At 41.5% G+C, this 24,606-nt stretch overlaps 1 protein-coding gene across 5 annotated transcripts in view; it reads right to left on the bottom strand.

Moving 5' to 3' along the window:
* NTRK2 (neurotrophic receptor tyrosine kinase 2) overlaps positions 1–24,606 on the bottom strand; it is a 332,327-nt gene that overhangs the window by 288,415 nt on the left and 19,306 nt on the right. For all 5 annotated transcript variants that reach the window (XM_047097632.1, XM_047097611.1, XM_047097621.1 and 2 more), the window contains exons 2-5: positions 16,366–16,440; positions 16,172–16,243; positions 11,380–11,448; positions 8,475–8,629 (exon numbers count right to left, since the gene is read on the bottom strand). In XM_047097632.1, the coding sequence (XP_046953588.1) occupies positions 8,475–8,629; positions 11,380–11,448; positions 16,172–16,243; positions 16,366–16,440 (371 nt within the window). The remainder of the gene's footprint in view (positions 1–8,474; positions 8,630–11,379; positions 11,449–16,171; positions 16,244–16,365; positions 16,441–24,606) is intronic.

Here is a 24,606-nt window from a genome sequence, read left to right as displayed (position 1 = left end):
GCTGGCCAAAGATTCAATAATGGAAAAAACAATCTGTACTTGAAATATCACTTGAGGCTTAATTAGCACAATAAAAATGAATTGGGATGCATGAACAGCCAAGGCAGGATAAACCATTTGCCAGGCACTACTTCCTGGCTTAATAAGATTTGAAATCGGCACAAGCACAGAGCAAAGCTCAGCGAAGCTTCCAACAGCTTCTAGCACTACTGTCATGGGATCCTGATTGAAGCTGCAGACGTGTCTTCCTCTTGCACTCAAAGAAACCTGACTGGAGATCAGAAATAACCATCTGCCCAGCCCGACAGCCACCTCCGTGTCCGCGTCTCTTGATGCGGATGTGTTCAGAAAGGACACACCGGCCTGCAGACCTTGGCAGAAAGTCACCAACCGCACGGTGGAAAGGCTGACTTTCTTGAGACTGGGGCCTCCCAAACTGTAATGCGTATGTGAAATGACCAGCAGATCTCATTGAAATCATTGCTTCTTTCGGGGCGCCTGGGTGGCTCAGTTGGTTAAGTATCTGACTTCGGCTCACATCACGATCTCACGGTTCTTGAGTTCGAGCCCCGCGCCGGGCTCTGTGCTGACAGCTCAGAGCCTGGAGCCTGGCTTCAGATTCTGTGTCTCCTTCTCTCTCTGCCCTTCCCCTGCTCATGTTCTGTCTCTTTATGTCTCAAAAATAAATAAAAACATTAAAAAAAAAATCACTGCTTCTTTCTAGTAGGTCTAGGTTGGGGCCTTGAAAGTCTACATTTCTAGCAAACTCTCTGTTCCACAGACTACACTTGGAGTAGCAAGGGTTTGTTTAGATGATAGATGTTGGCTGGACAATTGCTCACTAGGTTTTTGTGTCTACAACTATTATTCTTAAATTTGGCAGGGGCCCGAGCAATCATCTCATCCATGGAACTTTCCCCAGAATGTGTTCTGTGGAATCCAGACTCCTTGAGATGTTCTGTGGGGGGCTAAAGAGGGAGGTGTGGAATATCTAAGATTTAAAAAAAATAAGAGCCTACTGTAACTCTGTATTGTTCTGTAACTCTGAACGTTCACTATGCCCATCACACATTAAAAGCTCTCAGAAGTCCTGCTCTAAAGGAATCATTTCACTTCCACTGATCTTATATTCCCCAGCTTTTTTGAGTACACCAATTCTCTGTGGGATCTCGTTGTGGCTTTCTTGCTTTTATTTGCAGCAATTTCACAAAATATAAGAGATACGCATATCTAAATATTAGATGTAAAATATATTTAAGGCTAAATGTTCATATTGATGATCGTAATAACTTTAACAGCTAATGTTTACTGAGTACTTAATGTGTGCTAGACCTCGTCTGTAATATTTTCCACATTACCTTATTTGGCATCCTAAAAACTCTTGAAAGCAGGAGTCATTAGTATCCCCATTTCCAAATGAAGTTAAAGCTTATCAAGTATCATAACTAAATAGCTAATGAGTGGGAGCTGGCCTTGACCCTCATCTGTCTCTGTGGCCTTCAATGGGCTCTCCCATGCGTCTGTGTCCTTCCATTAGCACACACTTCCAGAGTGTTGACTACAGCTCCTAGGATCACTAATTGAAAGTATGCAGATTCTCGGGGCACCTGGGTGGCTCAGTCGGTAGAGCATCAGACTTCAGCTCAGGTCATGATCTCATGGCTCATGAGTTCGAGCCCCACATAGCATTCACTGCTGTGCGAAGCTGTCAGTGCAGAGCCTGCTTCAGATCCTCCGTCCCCCTCTCTCTGCCCCTCCCCCACTCATGCTTGCTCTCAACAATAAATAAACATTAAAATAAATAAATAAATAAAAATAAAGTATGCAAATTCCCTCCAGTCCTTTGTCACCATTCCTAATGGATAAGAAATGCTCACTATTAATAAAATATTAGGTAAGAATAAATGCAGGTGACCTATCACTAAAAAAAAGAGGAAACAAATAAGTAGGGTCTCACTTCCTAATAAGTGAGGCAAACTGACCTCTAATCATTTTGAATCATTAACTCAACTTTGCAGTAAGTGGCATAGGTCAGATTTGGGTTTCATTTTTCAACAGCCACCTGAAGTTAGGGATTACGTTCTTTCTCATCTTGTTTTAGTCCTCCTGAGCTCTATTCATTCTGTGTTGGGTCATCATTCCATGCATGAAATATTCAAGGAAATTATGATTTTGTCTAGTGTCTCCTCTCCTCTCACTTTCTCTCTTGTTGGCATATCTTCCAATCTCTCTCTTAAGCATATAGATTTCACTACCAGGAATGAAGCCAGAATGAGCCTGACCTATTTAGAAGTGGCTGCTTTACACCCAGTTACAAAAATGACAGAAAATTAGCAAAGTGACTTTCCAGGCCCAAAATGGAAATGGTGCTTCTATGCTTGTGAGCTGTGTCATTACAGAGTCAGCAACCAGGAAACTTCTAAACACAAAAACTGTGTCAGCAGCTGACAGAAAAAAAAAAAAAAAAAAAAAAAAACCAGCTTTATTTTCCATCCTAAAAAGATAAAGGAAAACAACAATCCACTGTGTGGTTGGCTTTATTTTAGTAGACAGAACCTGAAAAAAGTAATAAACTAGACTTTTTATATGCTTTTCAGAAAAAAAAAAATCTATCCAGCTAAGATGGTAAGAAAATAATGTGTTATACCAATATAACTTCCAGAGTATTGACATCGCATTTCCCTTTCATCTCCCATAATCTAACAAAGCAGAATTGCTATCGGTCTATTTTCCTGGTTTAAAACAATGAAGGACTCTGTAGGAAGGAATATGCTTAACAGACGTATGCTACAAACCACAGGGCAATAACCAAAAGTAAATCTTATCGGTTAAGTAAAACCAATTTACCTCAAGGAACCAGCCTTCTTCTCCAGGTACCTGTGAATTGACTTTTACCATCATAAATAATATTTTGTTGATGTGTCTTAAGGAATCTCTACATTGAAAGCTTCAAGGTCGAAAAAGTTCGGAAAATTGAAATTGTCGTTATACGTAACAAGGAAACCAAAGGCAGGACTGATTTCAATCCAAGGGACCATTAAGGGGGTTTTATACAGTCAACTGCAGTCCAACCATCAAGTGAATTACCACCTTATAGTCACTGTGGGACTAGCATGTTCTGTGGTAACTAGCTCCTAGTAAAATGGATGGAGGGATTGTTTTGATATGACCCAGAGGACTATTGCCCTTCTTAAACATATTTGCCATCTACTTAGAGCGTCCCATCCACTGCTAACACTTCCTGAAGAAACTCTCTTCCAGAGATTTAAATCATAATCAAAGCATAAAGTATACTGTTCTTTAATAATCCCACTTACTGAGGGGAAATGATTGAAAAGACTGCATTGCAAAACTAACCATTGAAGATCAACCGACAAAGTAGCAGGGATGGTCTTCTATTAAGTCAGCACAGTGACTGGACAAAATAATATTCCTTCTACAAAATTTGTGTGATTCTATCTCTGTCTCCAGAACCGGTGTGCGTGGTGACCCTTTTTTTTTTTTTTTTCTTATTAATGTGGAGACTTGAGATGCATGTGTTTTGTTGCCTTTAATAAAGTTAAATTGTTGCTGCAATTAATAAAGTTTTTCTAAGGTTAAAAAGGACCTAGTGGAGAAACAGACCACAACATGTTTCCCAGCATGAATAAATTTACAGTAGTTCACGGCAGGAGGGGCTGTAAGAGAAATACTGTGAGACATTTTGACCATGCTGCTAATGGTAACAGGGCCATTAAACTCCCCAGCCCCGCCTACTAAGCTCAGTTAATCACTAAGAAGAAGGAAAGGGAGATACTTTCACAATGAGATGATGACAGAAATTTCAAAGGAACTACAAAATACTAAAATATGGAATAATTCAGCTAGAATAACACAAATGCTTAAGTTATCTTAACTGAAATATCCATACCATTATATAAAAATTTAGTCCAGCCTGATCATTAATAGAACATGTGTGGCTCATGCATTTATTAATTGATGAATTCAGCAAACATTAATCAAATGCCTATTATGTTCAATGGATACATTAGACACCACAGAGGGTGTATTTTTTGCTTTAAAAATGTAGAGCGTTTGTTAATACAATACTTAGATGGTGAAACAGTAAAAGGGAAAGTTTTTAAAGAAAGCCCACCTTATGAATGAATGAAATCTCGGTAGCTCTTTCTTACTGAAATTAAAATGTTACCAGATGCAAATTAATGGAATAGTCATAGTTATTGGGAATCATTGGTTTAGAATGATGAAACAAACACACAAGACCATACAATACTCTTATGAATTACTCTTGGACTTAGTTAACAGTTTCATACAAAAAAAAGTGAAGCTGAACTCTATGAAACTGTGATGTAATTAAACACAATAGATATATTTTAAAAGTCTGCAAAGGGCAAGACCTGAAAGAAAAGCCAACCGACCACAAATCCAAGCTCTAAACAATACATCTATCTAACTTAAAGATAGTAGCTTATTTTCTGATTCCTGTAGTATGGACTTTCAGAAACAATTTAAATCCAACCGCCTAGTGTCAATCTACTGCTCAATCCAACTTCTCTTTAAAGAGCCCAAACTAGGAAACCACGATGAAGAAAAGTAACATATGACTAAGCCCCCAACCGAAGCTTCCCATTCTGATCTCAAATCTCTAGGTATTTTGCAAAACTTTTTAAAATTCCAGTGTTAGTGAATAAGAAACCAGAACACGATGAAAAACTCCTGAACAAGAGAAAGTGAGAAAGTGGGGTTAAAGAAAATCAACACAGCCTCAAAGGGACACGTAAGTATTTGCTTCACAAAAGCCAATAGGGAAGCTCTAGGCTGACCCAAGACTCAAGGGGCAGATGGCAGGACAGAGTGGAGCCCCACTTCAGCTGAGCCACGGGGGCCACTGGTTAAGAAAACTGAGTAGATGCGACATATCCTGTCGCTACGCTCTCACTGTGGACACAGCATCCAGTAAGAGTTGGAGCCACTCCCAAATGGAAGCAATGAGCGCAGGAAGCTCACCAGAGAAAATCAGCAGTGCTTGGTACTGGTGACACCCTGGGGATACAGTGAACCCCAACACGGAAAAGGGTGTTTCAGTCATAGAAAAACTCAATCACTAGAGACTGTGGAAATTCAAAATTAATTGTTGGAAGGGAGAAACTCAGTATCTGGAGAAACAGCTGAAGGACAAAGCATGAGTAAACCAATGTTCCCATCATGTCACACAAAAGGACAAACAGATGGGAAACACTACTGAAGGCTGAGAGGTATGGAGGGTGGAGCCAGAAGTGTAAACGTCCATCTACATAAATTAGAAAATCCTTCCAGAACTTCAGACATAAACCCTCACACTGAAAGAGTATGCTGCATGTCAAACAGAACTTTACAAAATCTTTTTTAGAATAAAAACACACACCTAGTTACATGATGGTGAAAATTTCAGAATAACATGGAAAAGGAGAAAATCCTCAAAGCTTCTGGAAGGAAAAGAAAAGCATAGGTGACCTGTCAAGAAGTAAGCATAAGACTGGCCTCAAGCTTCTTATCTGCAACATTGAATACAAAGAGAACACGGTACCACATCTGCAAAGTTCTAAAAGGAATTTGTTTGAATCTACAATTTTATAATTAGCCAATTCCATTGAGAAGAAAATATACAGTCTTGAGTTTCCACCAGGCAAGGACTTGAAGATTTTTTTTTTAATTTCTCTGAACGAAATATTAGAGGCTACACGCCAGCAAAAAGAAAAGCTGCTCCAAAAGGTAGTAGGGTACAAGAGTTTAATGGCATGCAAAGACATAGTAAATCTTCATAAAAGTCAAGTAACAATCTAAAAATAAAATCCTATTTGACAACAATCTGAGAGATGGGACGAGAAAGTAAAGAGAAATAAAGGTATCTTTTCCTGTCTTGTTGGGTGTTATCTCTAGATGCTTACAAGAAAAAATACGTTTTTATAGGGGCGGTGAATATTGGGGCATTATATATTTACAAAAAAACAAAAACATAATGTATAGCTTTCAAACAAATTAAGAAAAAATAAAATAAAAAACACTATCAATGGAAGAAAAGGAAAACACTGTAGAAAAATAAGCAAAGGATGTAAGTAGATGATTCATTCATCAAGGAATAGACACAATGTCCCGTAAACACAGAAGAAACTCAATAGTCATCAGGAAAATGCAAACCAGAAAGCAATGACCTACCAGTTTTTAGACAAGCAAAAAAGTAAAAAGTTTGCTAATATCAAGGCATGCCTTGCTGGAGTGGCTATAATTTGGTACAACTGCTTTTTAATGTGCAAACCATAGAAGCCAAAACTTCTGCTTCCTGTTCTGGATCCCAGAAAAACCTTTTCATCTGTACACAGTACAAAGAGCAAAGAGTAAAGATACTCGTTGAAACATTTCTGGAGTGACGAAAAATGAGAAATAAGCTAAATGCCCAACAATATGGAAATTTTAATGTAATTGAGATATATTCCACCATGAATACTGTGCAATGATTCAAAAGAGTATTACAGATCTCTAACCATTAACCTGAAAACAAGAAAAACACAAGCTTTATGTGTAATGCAGGTTATTTTTACAACAAAATGTATCGACCTTATTTGTGCAATTATTAATAAGTAAAAAAAAAAAGTTCGGACAGAAAGAAAAATTAACAAACAACAAACCAATTTAAGAATACAAAAGTGGTAGAGAAATGATTTTACAAGGTAGCTTTAGCATCGTTGACACTGAAATTAATTGTGAATGTTACCATGAACGCAATGGTCCTAATGGAGCCATCAAACATATGCCTCCCAAATCATGACAGTGAATTCAAAAGCCCCTAAGACACACAGTTGACTAATTTGTAGGAAACAAATAAAAACTTACTGAAAACTGACAAACTGACCAGGAAAAATGAGGACCAGTTCCCTCTTACCCTTACCCTCCCCCAATCATAATAGTCTATCAATAACCCTATAGATTCAGCGCATTACCAAAAGCTGTCAAGACAAGTTGGCCAAAAATTAAAATTATTAAAAAAAAAAAAAACCCAAAGAACTGGCTTCAGGCAAGGGCAAAGCAGACGTCTATTAAGAGGCCATTTGTGAACTAAGAGCAGGACTTAGATGCGCTTTCTTTCTTCCTCTCAGTGGTTGCTGAACCAATGTGGTCACAACAGCCATGTGGACTTGGGAGCCAGCCAAGAGGCCAGGTGACTCAACACTGAATTTCTTGTCCCTCCAGGCGATTTCTCTCAGCGGTGCAAATTTATACCAGAACAGAGCACAGCTGCCCTCTTCTCAATCGGGAGGAGATATATATTAAAAGTTGGGTTTGTTTAAGTGTTGGCTAGCAAAGAAAGCTCAGGGAAGCTGTCAAGAGAACAAAGCCTGGTTCCCCTATGATAAAGCCCAAGGGCTCTGGGAGAGAAGAATCTATGGGAAGAGTAACTGCTGTCTTGTAAGCCCCTTCAGGGTAAGAAACAAATACTTCTCTTTCCTTTTATTACATTCTCTTTAAAAATGAACAACAGCTATATTTTCCTTCAAGAAAAATTGACCCCAAACAGCACGGTCTTCTGAAAACAAAGAATCGAATGTTCATGGTTCATATACAGATTCCTGACAGACAGGAATCAGGTGCTACATGGTTTTCTGCTCTGTCACCAGCCACTCGGCCAGAAGATCAAATATAACTGTGAGCTAACTAACTGGCTGGACGACGCATATGTGAGTATTCGAGGAGGTACATCACAGAAGTCCTTAGCAGGAAAATCCTAACCAGAACATTTGGGTTTTCCTTCCTTGCAAACAGACTGGCACTCACAGAGAGATGGGACTTTGTCATAAGGTGCCCCCTTAAATTCTGGAGTTGTAAATGCTGAGGAGGAGTGGGGGCAAGATGAAGGAGGAGCCTGGAAACCCAAACATGGGAAAAGCAGGTATAAGGGCAGATTCGTGGTGCCCCATCAAGAGACACAGACATCTGGCAGCAAGACAAGTGTAAGGGAATGTGCTGGATTGATCTGCATTTTCTTGTACTGGGAGGACACTTTATCACCACGAGATCTTTCCCTCTCCACGGCCTGGGTAAGTAAATACGTAGCCAATCAAGTATTACACTCTTAGCAGATAGTTTTTGGATGGATGGATGGATGGATGGATGGATGGATAGATGGATGGATAGATGAATAGATGGATGCATGAACAGACAAACGAACAAAGAAACAAAGGAATCAACAGTGTACTTTTTCTCCATGCACTTTAAAGCCATCCACTCAGAATTAATATTCTACTTGCAAAGAATATTCAGCAAAGTTGTTCCCAGCTGATTTCTCCACACTGCATACAAATGTTGCCCAGCTCACCAGAGACCTCAACAGCATACTATATAAAATCTGGGTAGCGATAATCCTCCCAGACTCTCTACCACACCAAGGCAATTAGAATAATTAATAGCAAGTAGAATTCATTGATTCGAAAGTAAATTACCACAATTGGGTATCTGCAGGTTTGCCAGGGGAATATTCTTGCTGCTTTCATTTAGGCAGTACAAATCCTGAGTTTCTGGGCTGGATTTAGTCTCCTGAAGAGTCTTGATCCACATAATGTCACAGGAGCATGTAAATGGATTGCCCACCAGGATCCTACACAGAACAAAAATGAAACCAGATCAGGCTTCTCTTTTTTCGTTTTAACTACCCTAGTGTTTATGAAGCACTACAACATTATGAATTCTTTCTGACCCACAATCTTTGGAAGTCATACCCACCTGTGCAGTTTCACAACACTTATTCATTCATTTAGCTAATACTTACTGGTCTTCTGCTAGGCGCAAACACCCCCGTGGACTCTAAAGGATGCAAAGTAACGCAAAACCTTTCAGAGTAATAGGGAAACAAGACAGGGACAGAAAGAGCTATAATGTAGGATAGGAATGGATGTCTCATAGGATGGGGAAAAATAAGATGCCATAACAAATTTATCACAGTAAGTGAGATCTTAAGTCAAGATGCCAATAGTTAACAGTTGTCAGGAATGCTAACACACTTATTTCTGACCTGGCTACAGATTCGAGTGTTATTATTTAATGAGCTCAAACTACAGTGGGGAGCACAGCAATTTCATCTTACTTTAAAATGAGACTGTAAATACAAAGCTAAGATTAAAATGTTAGAGCCGGGAGGGTGGCGCCCCCAGCTTTCTGCACGATGCAACCACAGGTCAGCCGAACGGATGCCAAGAAGTTGGAGTAAATTTGACCAAGAGCCTGGAAGGGACTCTTAAACCTCCTACACATACACACACACACACACACACACACACACACGCGCACACATTCACGCATGCACACTCACGCATGCGCACACACACCAAGTTCAGGGTTTCTGACAGCAAGGGCAAGTGAGCTCCAGACTGAGCCACTCAGCCCGCTGTGGGACGGTCTGCACAGAGAAAACCACCACTCAGCCGAGCTGCCTGGACTCCCGTGGCCTACGAAGGGTAACAGAGGAAGTAGTCAAGAGGAAAATAAAAACCACAAGAAAAAAATCTTTAAGTGTTTATTTATAATACTCAGTGGCCTATTTAAGATGAATTCCATTTATGGTAATGAGCCTTTAAATGAGGCCATTTACAATCGTTACATAGGCTCTGCCTGGCATTAGCCACAATACTTAAGACTTCCTTGAGGACAGGACCTAGGCTTTGCAACATCATTTACTCCTGTGGTTTTCTGGTTGGGTTCTAAGAATCTCTGGGATCCCTAGAGACTCTTCCAGGAGTTTCTTTGGGGAAAATGTGGTCATGGCAGACTCAATTAATTTGTGTCCGCTTGATCGCCTCCAAGTATCCTTCCATCACCACAATACGATTTGATGCTACTGGAGACAGACTACAATGGGAAGACATCCACAATGCTTGAACTTCAACTAATCCAAGAGGCTTCCTGGCGCTCGAAGTACGTGAAAAACTAAAGAATCTTTCAGAAAAAGAAGGAACAACTAAATCCACAGAAGGGCTAAAGAAGTGAAGGATCTTCAGTTGTAACTATTGCAACAATCAATGACCACACAACGCTGGCAGACAGCTGGGGTTCAATTCTTCAGTCCCCATGCAAACCCCTCTTCCAGAGACTGTCAGAGCACATTACACTCATTCGCTTAGGCTTCCATGTCTCCCACTAGAGAGCAGAATCCTGGAACACAGAAACTTCTCCCTCCATCCCAGTCCAATATGCAACCAGGCCCACAATTAACAAGTGTTTCGAGAACTGATTAAATATGCTGCAGGGAGAAAACAGAAATGTGTGAATTTGAAATCAGTGCTCTGATTTTTGACCCATTGAGGAAATTTCCTGCAGTGATGCTCAAAATGTTCACACTGAGCGTCTCATTCCATTTCACATCTTCCTTAAATTGTATGTGCCTATTCCTATGTGAGAAAGCTTACCACTTCAACTCCACAAACTCAGTGTATTCCAATGACTGCCCATCGTTGATACGGGGCACCAGGCAACCCTCCTTATAACCCACTGATTTGTCTCTGCACTAATGGCATCTTCTCTCTGCATGTTTTCCTTGTGAATAGGGGCGGATCCTACAACCCAGGCAATATATACAGTTTGAACCAAAGCGACTGCCTGGGATTCAAAGGTCTCGTCCATCCGGCAACCCCACCTCTGACACACAGAGCCTCTGCTTTGGGGTGTTCTAGGCAACCTCCCCATAGGAATGTCAACAGTTTATATGTGTTTCATGGTGATAACACAAGAATTGATCACACCTGGAAATGCCGGCCAGTAGACATCAACACATTACAATCTTTTTCCTATCATTTTACAGCCAAGGAAATTAGAGAATAAGGGTATATACTGAGTGCAGTAGCAGACCTAGAAGGCAATGTCACAAGGATGGGCAGGGAGGGCAAAGGACGACCTCTCCACCAACGTTCACTAAACACCAGCGGGCACTGTGGTCGCGGATAAAAGCTGGAGAATGTTGTGTCCATGGCTATTTCCCCCTTGAATGGGTTTGCTTGCCATTAGGTCCTGGACATAACAAGGACCAAACATGTCGCCATTAGGACACAAAGCATCCCCAGCCCGCCCACTCTCATCTTTTTCTGTTTTCCCTCCTTTAGGAAACAAATCTTTATGTAAAAACATTTAAACTCATCATAAATGATACCTTACTATTGAGATTGCTGGGTTAATTTGTTACTGAATCATGTTTTTTATGAGGGAATAAAAACACAAGTGGCCAAAACCTGACAAATCGTTTTCTCAAGAATTTTGATATAAAAATGCATCTGCAGCATCACTCATTAAAAAAAAAAATACATAATTACTCTCTCCCCTGAAACTGTTACCAAATGACACACAATAATCATTACTTACAGTTCAGACAAATCAAGGTGACGAAAATGTTTCCTAGACAAGCTGGTCAGTTTATTTCGAGTAAAATTGCTGAAAGAAACCAAAACCATTAAATGTGAATTTGAAACGTTACATCTCAAGAATAAAATATGCAAGTAGAAAACTGTTTTTCAAAATATAATTTCATTTAACCATGGTTCATTTGACCATGGTTCGACCATAATCTCTTTCTTCCATCTGGAATGACAATTTAAATTTTCCTGCCTCTCCTATAATTCTTGTTCATAAGGGGAGGAGAAGGATGGGAATACTTTCCAACGTGTCTTTTTAATCTCTTTCTTAACAAAAAGTTTATTTTTCATATGCTGATTCAGAGCCAAGTTATACACTTCCTAGAGATCTCTGACCTCTTAAACAATTAATAGGAGGAATAAACTTAATTTGATTTAAAACCATGAAACTCACTAGGGGAAAAGTTACTTTAAAATTAAACAGCATCATGAGTATTTTGAAATTACAAGACACATAAATATTTAACTGAATTTAACACATCCTTATAGGAAAGAATACACACTGATAAACTCTGATTGATTGATTAACTCTGCTGATTGTTTATACCTGATTTCTAAATAACCCGATAATTCCAAGATAAAGACAGTAACAAAAAAAATCACATAACAAGGAATATGTTAGATTTCATCTGACACTATTCTAGCGACACATCATTTTAAGATTTGGACCAACCAGACAATGAAAAGTCCATGAAACCAAGTCATAAATACTAATGAATTTACTGACGTATTCCAAATATGTAATTTTACTCAATGGCAGGAGTTTCCGTTTCCAGCGATCAGTGCCATGAGGCCCTGAGTTGGGAAATTCAGAGCCATAATCCCAGCAACTGACTCGCTCTGTGGATTTGTTTACTGGTTGAATTTATTTAAAAAGTGTCTAATGCTTGGGTCTCCAGACATGTGCCTAACAACTAACAGGAATGTAAAATAAACATCAACTTTTACAAAAACAGCCAAGCCCCCAACAAATTACAATGAGACTTTCAGTATCTGTTTCCTGCTCAGGAAAGGAATCGCTGGGCTGAGAGGTAAGAACAAGGGACCTGAGGGTGACAGCTGTCCCGACCCTTTACCTGAGGCTAGACTATTGTGTCAGCCCAACAAAATCATCGGTTGACCAGACATCCTGCTATGTCTGACCAGCCACCTTCACAGAGGGGTTCTAACCCAGGAGCTAATGTATGAGCCAACGCTGGTCAATTGAAGGAATACAGAAAACACCGCTTCAGGGTCTCCTGTTTCAAGAATGCGTGTGTCCTCTCCCGACTTCATTCTATATTGAGATTTCCACTCATCCAAACCCCTACCTACACAGGGTTCCCTCTTCTTCCTATGCTTACTTCTTCTGTCTTTATACTGCGTGTAAAGTGCTCACCCACATGAAAAAAATAATTCACCGGGAAGTTGTAAAATGTGCCCACATACATCTTTTTCTCTTTTCTTTTGGAACGTGAATTAAGAATGAGTTTCCCTGGAGTATCATACACTGAAAAGTCAGTCTGTCTGTGTTCTCTCCAGTCTTTGAGACACAAATGTTTCCATCTTCAGAAATCCCTACCCTCTGAAGGAAAAACAGACAAAACAGCAAGAACAAAAACAAAAAACAAGCAAGCAAACACATCCACGACTCTTCTTCCCAAGAAGAACCAGGAGAGGGGGGAGCAGAGAAAGAGGACACTATGGTCAAGGTCTCGGTCAGCTACAAAGACAGCACCGGGAGCAGCTGGCCCTGTCGGGCTGCCAGCAGCACAGCCCAGAGTGGGGTCATACGCCAAAGAACAAGATGAGTTTTATGAACCATACTTATTATTGAGGCAAAAGGCAAAAAAGAAGAGGAAGGGAGGGAAAAAAATCAACAATCCTCTTACTGTTTGATGACAGAACATTGCGAAGGAGCTAATTAGCACCTCGGCAAAGTCCCTGGAAAATACACAGGCTGTCTTTTCTCACAACCCCTGGGTTCTCAGAGGCTGGGGAGGAATTAAAGGCACCAAGAAATAAACTCAGTGACCGGTCATAGAGGCTGCAGACAGTCACCACATGATGCTGCATATGCCCAGGGCAGAGGGAGGGGTGGTGAGACAGGATCCAATCTGAACCCCCCTAAAACCCGAAGTCAAATAGATTACTCTTGTGCACATTTTTATGTCGTTGGGGAGACTCAGAGATAATCGGTATATCCCTGGAGTAAAGAGAAATGCGTTTCGTTCTCAGCTCCCTGGTACCCAAGGTGATATTCAGAGAAATTGCAGAAAATCAGATAAAACAAGGCAGTGCCTGAGTCCTCAGTCATAAGGACAGGTTGGGACTAAGGTCTGCAAAGGCAGACACCTCATTTGCTTCCTCCTCCCTCCCTGCCATTCTCAAAGCCAACCAGTGAATTTAATATTTGGGTAAAAGTAGGAGCCTCTCTCATCCATGAACACTGTATACGAAGCTTCCCGGCATCACCGAATGTCTGAATATTGTCTAACTTCATTCTCTCTTAATACCTGACCGTGCCTACAAATGGCAAGGGAGTTTTTGCAGCCTCACCAGTGACTTGGCTTCCTGGCTACTGCCTTTTAAAGATACTATATAAGATATGTCCATCTCTTTGGTTTTCTGCTCTCAAAGGACACGTCTTTGGGAAACAGGGATAGATAGCTGGTTTCAGAGAAGCTGTCTGCAGCACATAGAATGCCATTCAAATTATTCTACCATATAATCACCCTGAAAACATACATCAAGTGGCTTTGGTTTTCGTAAAAATGGCATGCAACAGGCAAGCAGAGAAAGTAGAAGAGGTAGAGTAAGCCCTCTTGCGATTAAATCCCCTCATCAATAAATAAGTTTATTACTGAAACTGCAATTAACCGTAGCCCAATGCCCAAATCACATCGTTAGGGGAAGTGATGGGGTGAAAATAAAATGTGGCTGAGAGAGTAATCCAGGTGTAGTGTCAGCTGTAAATACCAGAACTTAAGCCCCTGAAGTCATTAATTACATTTAAGTGATGGCTTGGAGCATTTTGACTTGTGTCTGTCCAAGTTCTCTCGTTTTTGCTCTCAAGACCTATGCAGACATCAGATTTGTGCAGGCAACCCAACCACAGAGATGATGCCAAAAAGGCATTTAAGTGAAATGTGTTAATCAAGTTCCTTGGAGTTGTACCACGTTTTTGCTGAATGTTGTATATCTTAGTTCTACAGACTTTATTTTCAAATCGACTTCATCATTAACGCCACCTATAAAATATGAAGTCATGATACTGGCTTTACGAAATTCATGTTTTTCATAAAACCCACAAATCTCCGGGGAGTGTCCAGGCAATCTGCTGCTAAAGAATGATTTCTTTTGTAACTAGTATGGAAATCAGTTGGGGAACTGTTCTCTTCAAGGAAAGAAAGAGGAAAAATATCCTAAGAAGGCTGATTCTCTAATTATACGGATGGTAGAAATTTTATTTCCTGTGCTCTTGTTGTAGGAGCACGGTCAGGGTGAGCCCTGGAGTCACAATTCTGTCACTTTCCATCCTGTGGGCTGGAGAAAATCCTAGAACTTCCTCAGTGTGATTTCATGTCCATGAACAGGAACCAAAAAGATCTTCCCTACCGATTGTCAGAAAAACCAAGCGAGATATCATGGGAGAGAGTTCCATAGGTAAGCTGTAGATGATGAGACACAAAAGCACGGTCGCAGAGAATTTGCAAAGCACAAAAAGACCAAAGAATGCCGGCCAACGAATTCCTCCAGCAGACACTCACTCCCCTTAACACTCGGGGCACAGGGAGCACCAACCTGAGCTTAGGGGGAGGTAATCCTCTGTTGAATGAAGAAACCTCTCCAGGCGCCTGCGTGGCTTAGTCAGTTAAGCGTCTGGCTCTTACTTCGACTCAGATCATGATCTCATGGTTTGTGAGATCGAGCCCCATGTCCCTGCTTGGGATTCTCTCTCTCCCCCCTCTCTCTCTACCCCTTCTCCGCTCATTCTACCTCACTCTCACTCTCTCTCTCTCTCTTTCTCAAAATAAATAAATAAATAAATAAATAAATAAATTAACAAACTTAAAAAAAAGAAAAACAATGAAGAACCCTCTCAGGAAGGCCATCCCTTATGGATTGCATGCTACCCTCTAACAGGACTTAACAGCGGACAACCTGAGAGCTTCCATTGTCCCTATTTCCGTCTGACCTCGGTTGACAAAGCATCAACGTGACTTCAGTGAGGCACTTGCTGTTTTGCAATTATCTGAACCTTTGGCATGTCCCATGATTGATTTTTCTCCGCTTTTACCAATCACAACAGATAGCTTTGAGAAAATGAACTTTCAAAAGAGGATCTGGGGGGTGGGGGTGGGAGTGGGGGCACTGGCAATTTTTAGTTCCCTAAAAAGGCCGAGGCCAAGTCAGTTTCTTTCAATTCCATTAGTCTGATGTCTTCCAGGGAACACGTAATGATTCCCAGGAAAAGAATCAAGGACCTTGTACCAGGACATAGTTTTCACATCAGACTCTGCTGTTGGCCTACTGCTCCATCTAAGATGGAAACAGCCCAGAAATCCATGAAAGGGAATACACAGGCTGTTCTAAGTACCCTTCTAAAGCTATTCAAAAATCAAAGCTAACATTTCTAAGCTATTGTCACACCTATACTAACTTTTAAGAAAGGAAGTTCATAGTTGCAAAAGAAGAAAACAGAGGGGAAAAATATTGAATACATTGGGTCCTGGGAAGCAAAAGCATCAACCTTTACTTACATGTGCTGTAAGTTGCTGTTTTTCAGAAACGCTTTATGAGCCACAAATTTTAATCCAGAATCCACAATTGTCCTAAGAAAACACACAGTTGCACGTATGTTAGAACGAACGGGTAAATGCGCGCCTGACTGTAACACAGCATAAGAAAAGGTATAGGTATGCAAGCATAAGGTATGCAAGTCCTGAGTACTCACAGATTTTTCAGTCCTGCGTAAGCTTCAACATCATCTTCGTTGATGATTTCCAACCTTTTCTGATTGGCAATGTAACTGCAAAAAGAGCAGAGAGTGAAAACCAGTCACCCAGAAGACAGTACACGAAAGAATGGGTAACCTCATCCCGCCTCACCAAGGTGGTGACCCCTCTCCACCCACCACAGCCCCACCCTTTTTCTTAAAATACAACAAAGGGAGAAAAACTGAATGTGGCTATGGAACCATGATTGATCAGGTTTCAAGGTCAATGACAGATTCACCAAGTTTCATTTTTTTCTTAATCTTGTATCACTCTTTCAATTCACAAGTCCAATCTGCCTCCCCTTTCAAGGTACCCCCTGTGTCGAGAGATGAAAATAATTTGGACATGTATCTGCTGCCTCTGAAAAGTGTTTCGTCCTTATGGTGACAGCCACAGGGATGCTGGCATCGTCACACGCAAGACAAATCACATCTTTCCCCACATGCCAAGAGAACCAGTCACTCCTTTTTACTTTCTAAAACACTGAAGCAGATTCTCCTCCCCGTTCTCCTTCCTCCTCTGCTCCCTTCCTTTCTTCCCACTCTCTCTTTTCCTGGCCTAGGATCCCCTTTGTCTATCTGTCAGTAGCAATACCAATTTCTCTTTTTGGGAACCACATTTCATAAAGCCCCACCGCATGGCCCTAGGGCACTCTCTGTAGGAACCCTCCTCTTCCCCACCCGCCAGACCCTCAAATGCAAGAGTGAACTGGTGACTGGCAGGACAGAGAATTCTATCCCCTTGGCCATGATGATTGCTTAGACATGTGCGTGTGACCTCAAGCAGACCAATGAGAATTTTCCTTAGAACTGAATAAATGAATGCTGGGACAGAGAGAGACTCTTTCTCTGGGATCATAGTTGAAAGATTATACTGGCCCAGGGCCTCCATGAGAAATTTTTCTGCCACAAGGAAAGAGACTGTCTAACAATGAAGTCAGCACACAGAAGGACAAAAGAGCTATGAGGGGCGTCTGGGTGGCTCAGTAGGTTAAGCAACCAAGTCTTGATTTCGGCTCAGGTCATGATCTCAAGATCATGATGAGATCAAGCCCTTGCATCGGGCTCCATGCTGAGCGTGGAGCCTCTTGGGACTCTCTCTCTCCCCCCCTCTCTCTCTGCCCCTCCCTGACTCACTCACTTGTACTCTCTCTCAAAATAAATAAATAAACATTTTTTTAAAAAAAGAGCTCTGAGATATAGTAAGAGAGAAGACCCTGAAAAATGCCACTTGAGCCTTTGGATCCAGACATCTGTGAGGTTAGATGTCACTAACATTAGTTTGATCTAAATTTCTGTCACTTGCAACGAATAAAATCCCTTATAATACAAACACAAAGCTATTAAAACTACCACCATAGAATTTCCTTGCTCTACCATAGAATTTCCTTGTGCTACAATTATCTGAATACTTTCTTAGGTCACAACCTTTTTGAAGACAGCTGGATTCTGTTCTATAATTCTTAATATGCACCACAGCATATAACAAAGTACCTTGCACACGGTAGGTGTTCAAAGGGTAAAGGGTAGATAGACGGGTGAATGGATATATGGATGGATGGACAGAAGGATAGATGGGCAACACTATTTGGAACTGGAGTTCCAAAGGCACTATAGGAAGCGGTATCAGGATAGATCTTCCCCCTTTCTTTTTCAAAAGAAGTTAAGACATGTCACATATTCCAATTAAGACACTGAAAACAAATATGCAGTCCTGCTCTTACTAACATGAGGTAAAATGAAAAACATAGTATCCGATGCAGGAGAAGATACAGCATCTGTCAGTTGCTTCTACACAGTCCAAAGAAGGAAAAGTGGACATCAAGATATATGGTAAGAGTTGGGGTGCCCATTTTTGGAAAATAAATTTTAGAAATAAAGTAAAATAAGGAAATGCTCTGAGAGAACAGAAAAGGACCAAAGAAAAATAATTTTCAAAGGACCCACATTAACATTGTCCCCTATTACATAAAAAAGCAACCTCCAAGATAGAAAGTCATCTTCTGCTCAAAGATCTTGGCTTTCCCTGATATCCAGGGCCTGGCACTTAATAGGTGTGCAGGAAGGATTCATTCCCTTCTCTTGTTCTACTACACTAGGAGGAAACACTTCTCAGACTCCAACCTAACGCTCAAAGAATTTTCAACATCAAGATTTTTTATGAAATGTTTCAAAATCATCACAATTTCGATTATTTAAGTTATTCAACTAACATTTTCGATAGAGACCACAGTGACCCCCCCTTCTTCTAAATTATCTCCCAGCAAGAACTTTATTCCAGAGACCCCTAAATATTAATGCTTCCTTCATGCAACTGGCAGCAAAAAGGGCAGATAACATGGGACAGGTTTCCTTTGCAGTCACAGCCAGGACTTCCAGAGAAGCTTATTCCTGTCTTACAGCTGAGCTAGCATGGTGCTGTCACTGTTCTGAAATCATCTACGAGTTTTTCATCCCTTGGAGGGATCATCATCATTGTATCCTTCATGCTGATGACAGGGGCCTAATATGCAATAGGTATTTAGTCAACATCTGTGGCACAAAGCATTTATCTTTAACTTTTCTTTAAGTTATTGATGGCCTCTGTGTTTTTCAATTTCATTTTTCATCAGATTTTTAATTGATAAACTCCCTGGTTGTATTCAGTAAAATACAACGGGCTAGTATAAATTAGAATGGAAGGCATAGAAGGAAGAAAAAAAAAAAACCCAAGGGCGGAGATATCAACAGAGGTAGGGATTTAGATTCAAAATACATATGCTTGTTAGAAAAGGGCTTGTTAGAAAAGTGAGTCTAAGCTTTCCAGTCACTGACACTCAAGAAAAGAATGAAAAGGAAATAAATTTCATCAGTGGTAAATTCAGTGTTTGTGAGATGAAAATATGCCAGACATTAAGCAAAGCATAACAGTTCTTCGATCTAAGACCAGACAGGAGATTTTGCGGAAAACCATCAAAAGTACCATGTGAAATTATTTAAAAAAAAAAAAAATGGTCATTAGAGAACATTAGAGAATACTCTTCCACTGTAGGAGGCAGGAATGCCTTGGATAAATCTGGAATATTTCTCCCGGTCAGCATGGAAAAACCAACAGATGAGCTGTATTAAAAGGTGGTTAAGTGCCCACCAGATGTCAACAGCTACCCTTTGTAAGACATCATCTGCCGAGATGCCCGCACCACAGCTGCTGGCTATACACTGCTCATCGACTCTAGCCCTCAAGAAACTCTCCTCAGCTTCCTCCCCATGAGGAATCTCAGGGTTAGAATGGGAACCAGCCCAGGTAGTATCAGACAATTCACAGAGGGGAAGCCTCAGTGGCCAAGAAACAGATGACAAACTGCTCACCCCACAAGGAACGCAAATCAAAACAAGGACATAGCACTCCTCTCCCACTAAATGGACGTGTTTCAAGGGTGACGACATAAAGCATTTCTAAGGATGTGGGGGATTTTTCTTACACTGTCGGAGGGAGTGTGAATTGGTACAACCGCCCTGAAGAACAATTTATTCTGGAAGACGATACATCAGCCCACTTTACAACCCAGTAATCCTATTTCCAGGTATATACCTGGAAGAAATTTGTACACAGCCACACACAGAGACATCTGCAAGAATATTCGCTGTAATACAGTCAGAACTCAAAATCAGAAACAAGCCAAGTGTCCATCAATTAAGAAACAGAAAACAACCAGAGGGGAAGTGGGTGGGGCATGGGGAAAACAGGTGATGGGGATTAAGGAGTGCACTTGCTGCGATGTGCACCGGGTGATGTATGAAGTTTTGAATCACTATATTGTACACCCGAAATTAATATTACACGGTATGTTAACTACACTGGAATTAAATTTTTTTTAATTTAAGTTTATTTATTTATTTTGAGAGAGTGTGTATGTGCACAAGCAGGGGAAGGGCAGAGAAGGAGGGAGAGAGAAAGAACCCCAAGCAGGCTCTGCACTGTCAGCACAGAGCCCAATTCAGGGCCCAAACTCACGGAACAGGAGATCGTTACCTGAGCCAAAATCAAGTGCCAGATGTTTAACTACCGAGCCACCCAGACACCCCAAAACTTTTTTAAATTTTTTAAAAAGAAACAAACAAAAAATAAGGTTTAAAGTTGGATTGGACCAGATCTTCGTGAGTAGAAAGAGATATTCACATTAAGTGAGAAGGCAAAATTAGCAAAATTGCACACGGATATGTGCATATAATATATAACAATTTATGTAAACTTTAAAAAATACACAGAAAACAACACCACCTAATGCTCATAGTCAAGGATATCTGTCACAAAGTATTTTTACATCATTATACATTTTTGAAATCTATTTCTATATATATTGATGAAGAAAACAGAAAGAAGGAAGGGAGGGAGGAAGGAAGGAAAGGAAAAACAGACAGAGAAAGCCATACAAGTGAAGTGACTACAGGGAAGCTGGACCTGGGGACTTCGGGGTTATCAGGTGGTCAAATACACCCGGGCTCAAGTTCCTGGTTCCCTGGACCACGGAAAAGGCCAGCAGCCTGAAAGCCTTCTGTTCCCTGCCCCAGAGCCCTGGACAGCAGCCAGCAGATTAAGGAGGACATTGGGCTGCCCCCTACTGGTGATCTCCATGTGCCTCCCACAGGATACTGGCCACACCAGGCCTTTTGAGTTCTCCCAACTCACTGGACCCGTCAGAAAAGCAGCAGCTGCTCAGACCAACCCAGGATTAGGAAGGAGAGAGAAAGCGCCGGCCAGAGCACACAACCGGAGGATGTGCCTACAGGCCAGGCTTTCCCATCTCTCCGGTCAAAGTGCCGTGAAACTCTAGGGGCCCTTGACGGAGTCCAACTTTGCTTAAGAAAGCACATCTCCACGAGGGGTTCCGTTCCCCATGAAGCAGTGAAGCAGGCCCCCCATTTTGGCACAAGACTTTCTCAGGAGCTTTCTCTCCCGAAAAACTGCTAACTCCTCTGATCTCTGACCTCCTCTGACCTCTGTTCTGGAAAGGTTAGGCCCCAGGGGTTTTAAGGCATAAGACCTCGCCCCTGAGCCCATGTCCCAGCATCTATGGAATCTCTTGTGAGTTTAGCAGAGCTTTGTTTCTTCGTGGAAAACTAAGCTTCTGTGGCCCTAACCTTCAGACCCTGCCTTCATTCTCTTTTATTTAGGCAAGTCCCCAGCCTTTGGATGGTAACGAAGGGACTTGATGGGTTTGGATTTCTTAAATTCGGTACTCCTTAAGAATTTCTCCATTTACCAACTCGGCCTCCCAGCCCCTGTGGCCCACCCCTCCATCAGCGATCTGTCTAGAAACCACCGTTGGCCTTCAACCCTCCTGTTTTGCCCAAATATGCCTTCCTTCTTTCTTGCATCTACATATTATGTACTTTCTTATATCTACATATGACGTACATATTAATGTACATCTACTTCATATTACGAAGGTTGTTTTAATTGCTGCTCTTCACTTTTGCTACATCCCAGAATCACTATCTATTGCCCTAAAAGCTGAATCACATATTCAAGGGGCTTCTCAGTGAATTCACCCAAATCGATTCTGGGACCCTCCATTATCTGGAATACTGCTTGATTCCTGGGCAACACCAAAAGGGTTTTTTCTTCTCAATCAGAACATTTTTATTCAAACAGTTGGCAAGTATTTCTTTTTCTTTTCTTTATTTTTTAGCATTTATTGTATTTCTTAACTTTGTAATTAAGAAGTAGAATGAAGGTTCTCTTTGCACCCACACATATATTTTTCTCTTAGCCTATCTGACTCCCCCACTGGCTGTTAAACTCCTTGGAGGGAAGGGTCTTTTTCGTGTCACTTCCTGTCCACTTCCTAGCACAGAGCTGATGCTCCGGGATGTCACAGGCTTAAAGCAATCAAACATATCCCCGGGTCCTCCACTTGGAGTTGTCATTATCCCACTGGACAGACCAGACACAGATACATGTGCGATAACAGGAAATGACCGTGTAGAAAATAAACAAAGTAAAGACAACAACAGAGGAGGGCAGAGAGCCAACTTGGAAAGCAAAAATTGTCCCACCCAGAAGCAAATTTAGATTGCAAGCATACAACATATTCAAACCAACTAATTTTTTTAGTGACAAAAACCAATTTCCCTCAGAAGATGAGCATTTATTTGCCACTGACCCCCTGAGGCTCAAGAATGTTAAGACTAGAAATGACCTCCAAGAATCTTCAGATCCAATGGTCCTTGACCCTGAAGGAGGGTCCTTAACCCTGAAGGAGGAGATGCTCCCTGGGGGACAGTGCCCGCTGCCACAGTATTTGGAGAGCAGGGGAAAGAAGGGTCCACGCAGAAGCACAGGCACCCATACTGAGAGGGCACAGTGGAAGGAGCTACAAGATGTGATTGGGCAGGTCAGCAGAGGCTTCAGTGGAGGTCAGGGCTTGAAGAATGACCAGAAAGTCAAAAGATAAAGAACGTGAACATAAGCAAAGTCCGTGCTGTTTGCCATTTTACTCTGTATTGCCACCAAAGCTGCTCCAGTCTCAACTTGACATCCAGGACCTTCGCTCAGACATTTTCTGGAGGGTAAAGAATTTCCTCTCCTAATGCTTAACAAGAAGCTTATGGGAGGTTTTTTGAAATAGAAGAGAGGAGAGATAACTTTAGGGAAAATTCACAGAAACATTTCTGAATTACAGCTTCCTGGAAAAGGTACTCATCCCATCTTTTAAAAGATTTCACGTTGGCTTGAACAGCCTATCAAATAATTTCTACAGGTAATCTTCCAAAGTAACAAAGAGTGCTTTTAACACGTCTTGTCTTCATGTGTATTAGCTTAACAGCAGTATTGCTCAAAAGTGAAATTTCCCTATAGCCAGGACTTTATTGCCTGAACTGTACTCTGGCAATAAATACATCAGAAAGAAATAGCAACAGCAGTGAATATTTCTAATGGCCACTCTTCCAAATGCAACCTCTTCCTGCTATGCTGGCCACCCTCCACCACTACCAAATAAGTAAGTAAATAAGCTAATAAAAGTAGAACTGAAACTGCCCCCATGAGATTGCCATACGCACCCAGGCTTCCAGCTGGTGGGGCACTTCAACTCTGATGGGATCCTCTCTGCCGTAAGATTTTTTTCATAAGGAATATAATCTGTAAAAAATACTGCCCCTGGTTCCCCGGGCTCACAGCTAGGCAGCTTCCATTTTTCAGCAAAAATGCTGAGAGTTTTGAAAGTCAATCCCTGAGCAGGTGCAAATGATACTCTGATGCACCAGAGCAAGACTCCAGATAGGACTGTCCTAATCTATTCTTACGAGAACGGACCCACGGATTGGTCCATTCTTATGAGAGGGTGCATCACCCAACTGCGAAGACATGAATGCAGAGAACACCAAATGAGCACGCTCCAAACCCGAATTCGAATGGCCTACTAGTGCACACTGTTTAGCACTTCCAGCTTCTTCTTGGCCATGGTCATAGAAGGAGCATCAGTAATTCCCTCAGGTGGAGTGCCATGTGCCAGGCACTGGGGTACCCAAGGATTAAGGGGACCCCTTAACACAGCAACGCTACCAGGAAAGCACCATGATTGCGTCCACTTTTCAGAAGAGGAAACTGAGGCAAAACCATTCCAGGTCCCTTCGCCAAGGTCACACTGCTGCCAAAACAGGATGGGAACCCGGACCTACCCACCTCTGGACTCCGAGCTCACGGCCACTAAACCACACCATTAGGACTTGGACGTGTAAATCCAGCACCCTCGGTACAGAATAGTTTCTACAGAAACCATTTCTACAAAATGCACCTTCCCAGATAATCCTGACCTACAAACAATAGTCAAAGGAAAGGAATGAGGACATTTTACAGGATGCTCTCCTGCCCTGTATGCACACAGAGCTGTAACAGGAGATACATGAAAAATCTTCAGATTCTTCCACAATGCCAAGCTCTGAGAACTGCAGTTTCCTAGAATAGCCCGACTGCCCTGGGAATTTAATAATTCAAGCGCCTGGAAAATAATAAGTAGTGTGGTATGAGGGATAAACACACCCCGCTAGCTTCATCTCTTATGAGCTCTACGACCTGGGGCAAGTCCCTACTCTTTAGCCTCCTTGTCTGTCAGGATGTTGGGGAAATTAGGACACCCCATCCCGTGAGGGCATCTGAGGTCCCATATGGGGGCTTCAATTAATGCTAGTTACGAGTAACAATGAGCAGAAGACTGA

Source organism: Lynx rufus, unplaced genomic scaffold (genome assembly GCF_022079265.1).
Source record: "Lynx rufus isolate CCGP_SWC_20201006 ecotype Redwood Valley unplaced genomic scaffold, mLynRuf1.p SCAF_10, whole genome shotgun sequence".
In the NCBI taxonomy this organism is placed as follows: Eukaryota; Metazoa; Chordata; class Mammalia; order Carnivora; family Felidae; genus Lynx; species Lynx rufus.
Note: the sequence above shows the minus strand (reverse complement) of the source record. Positions and strands in the feature narration are given on the sequence as shown.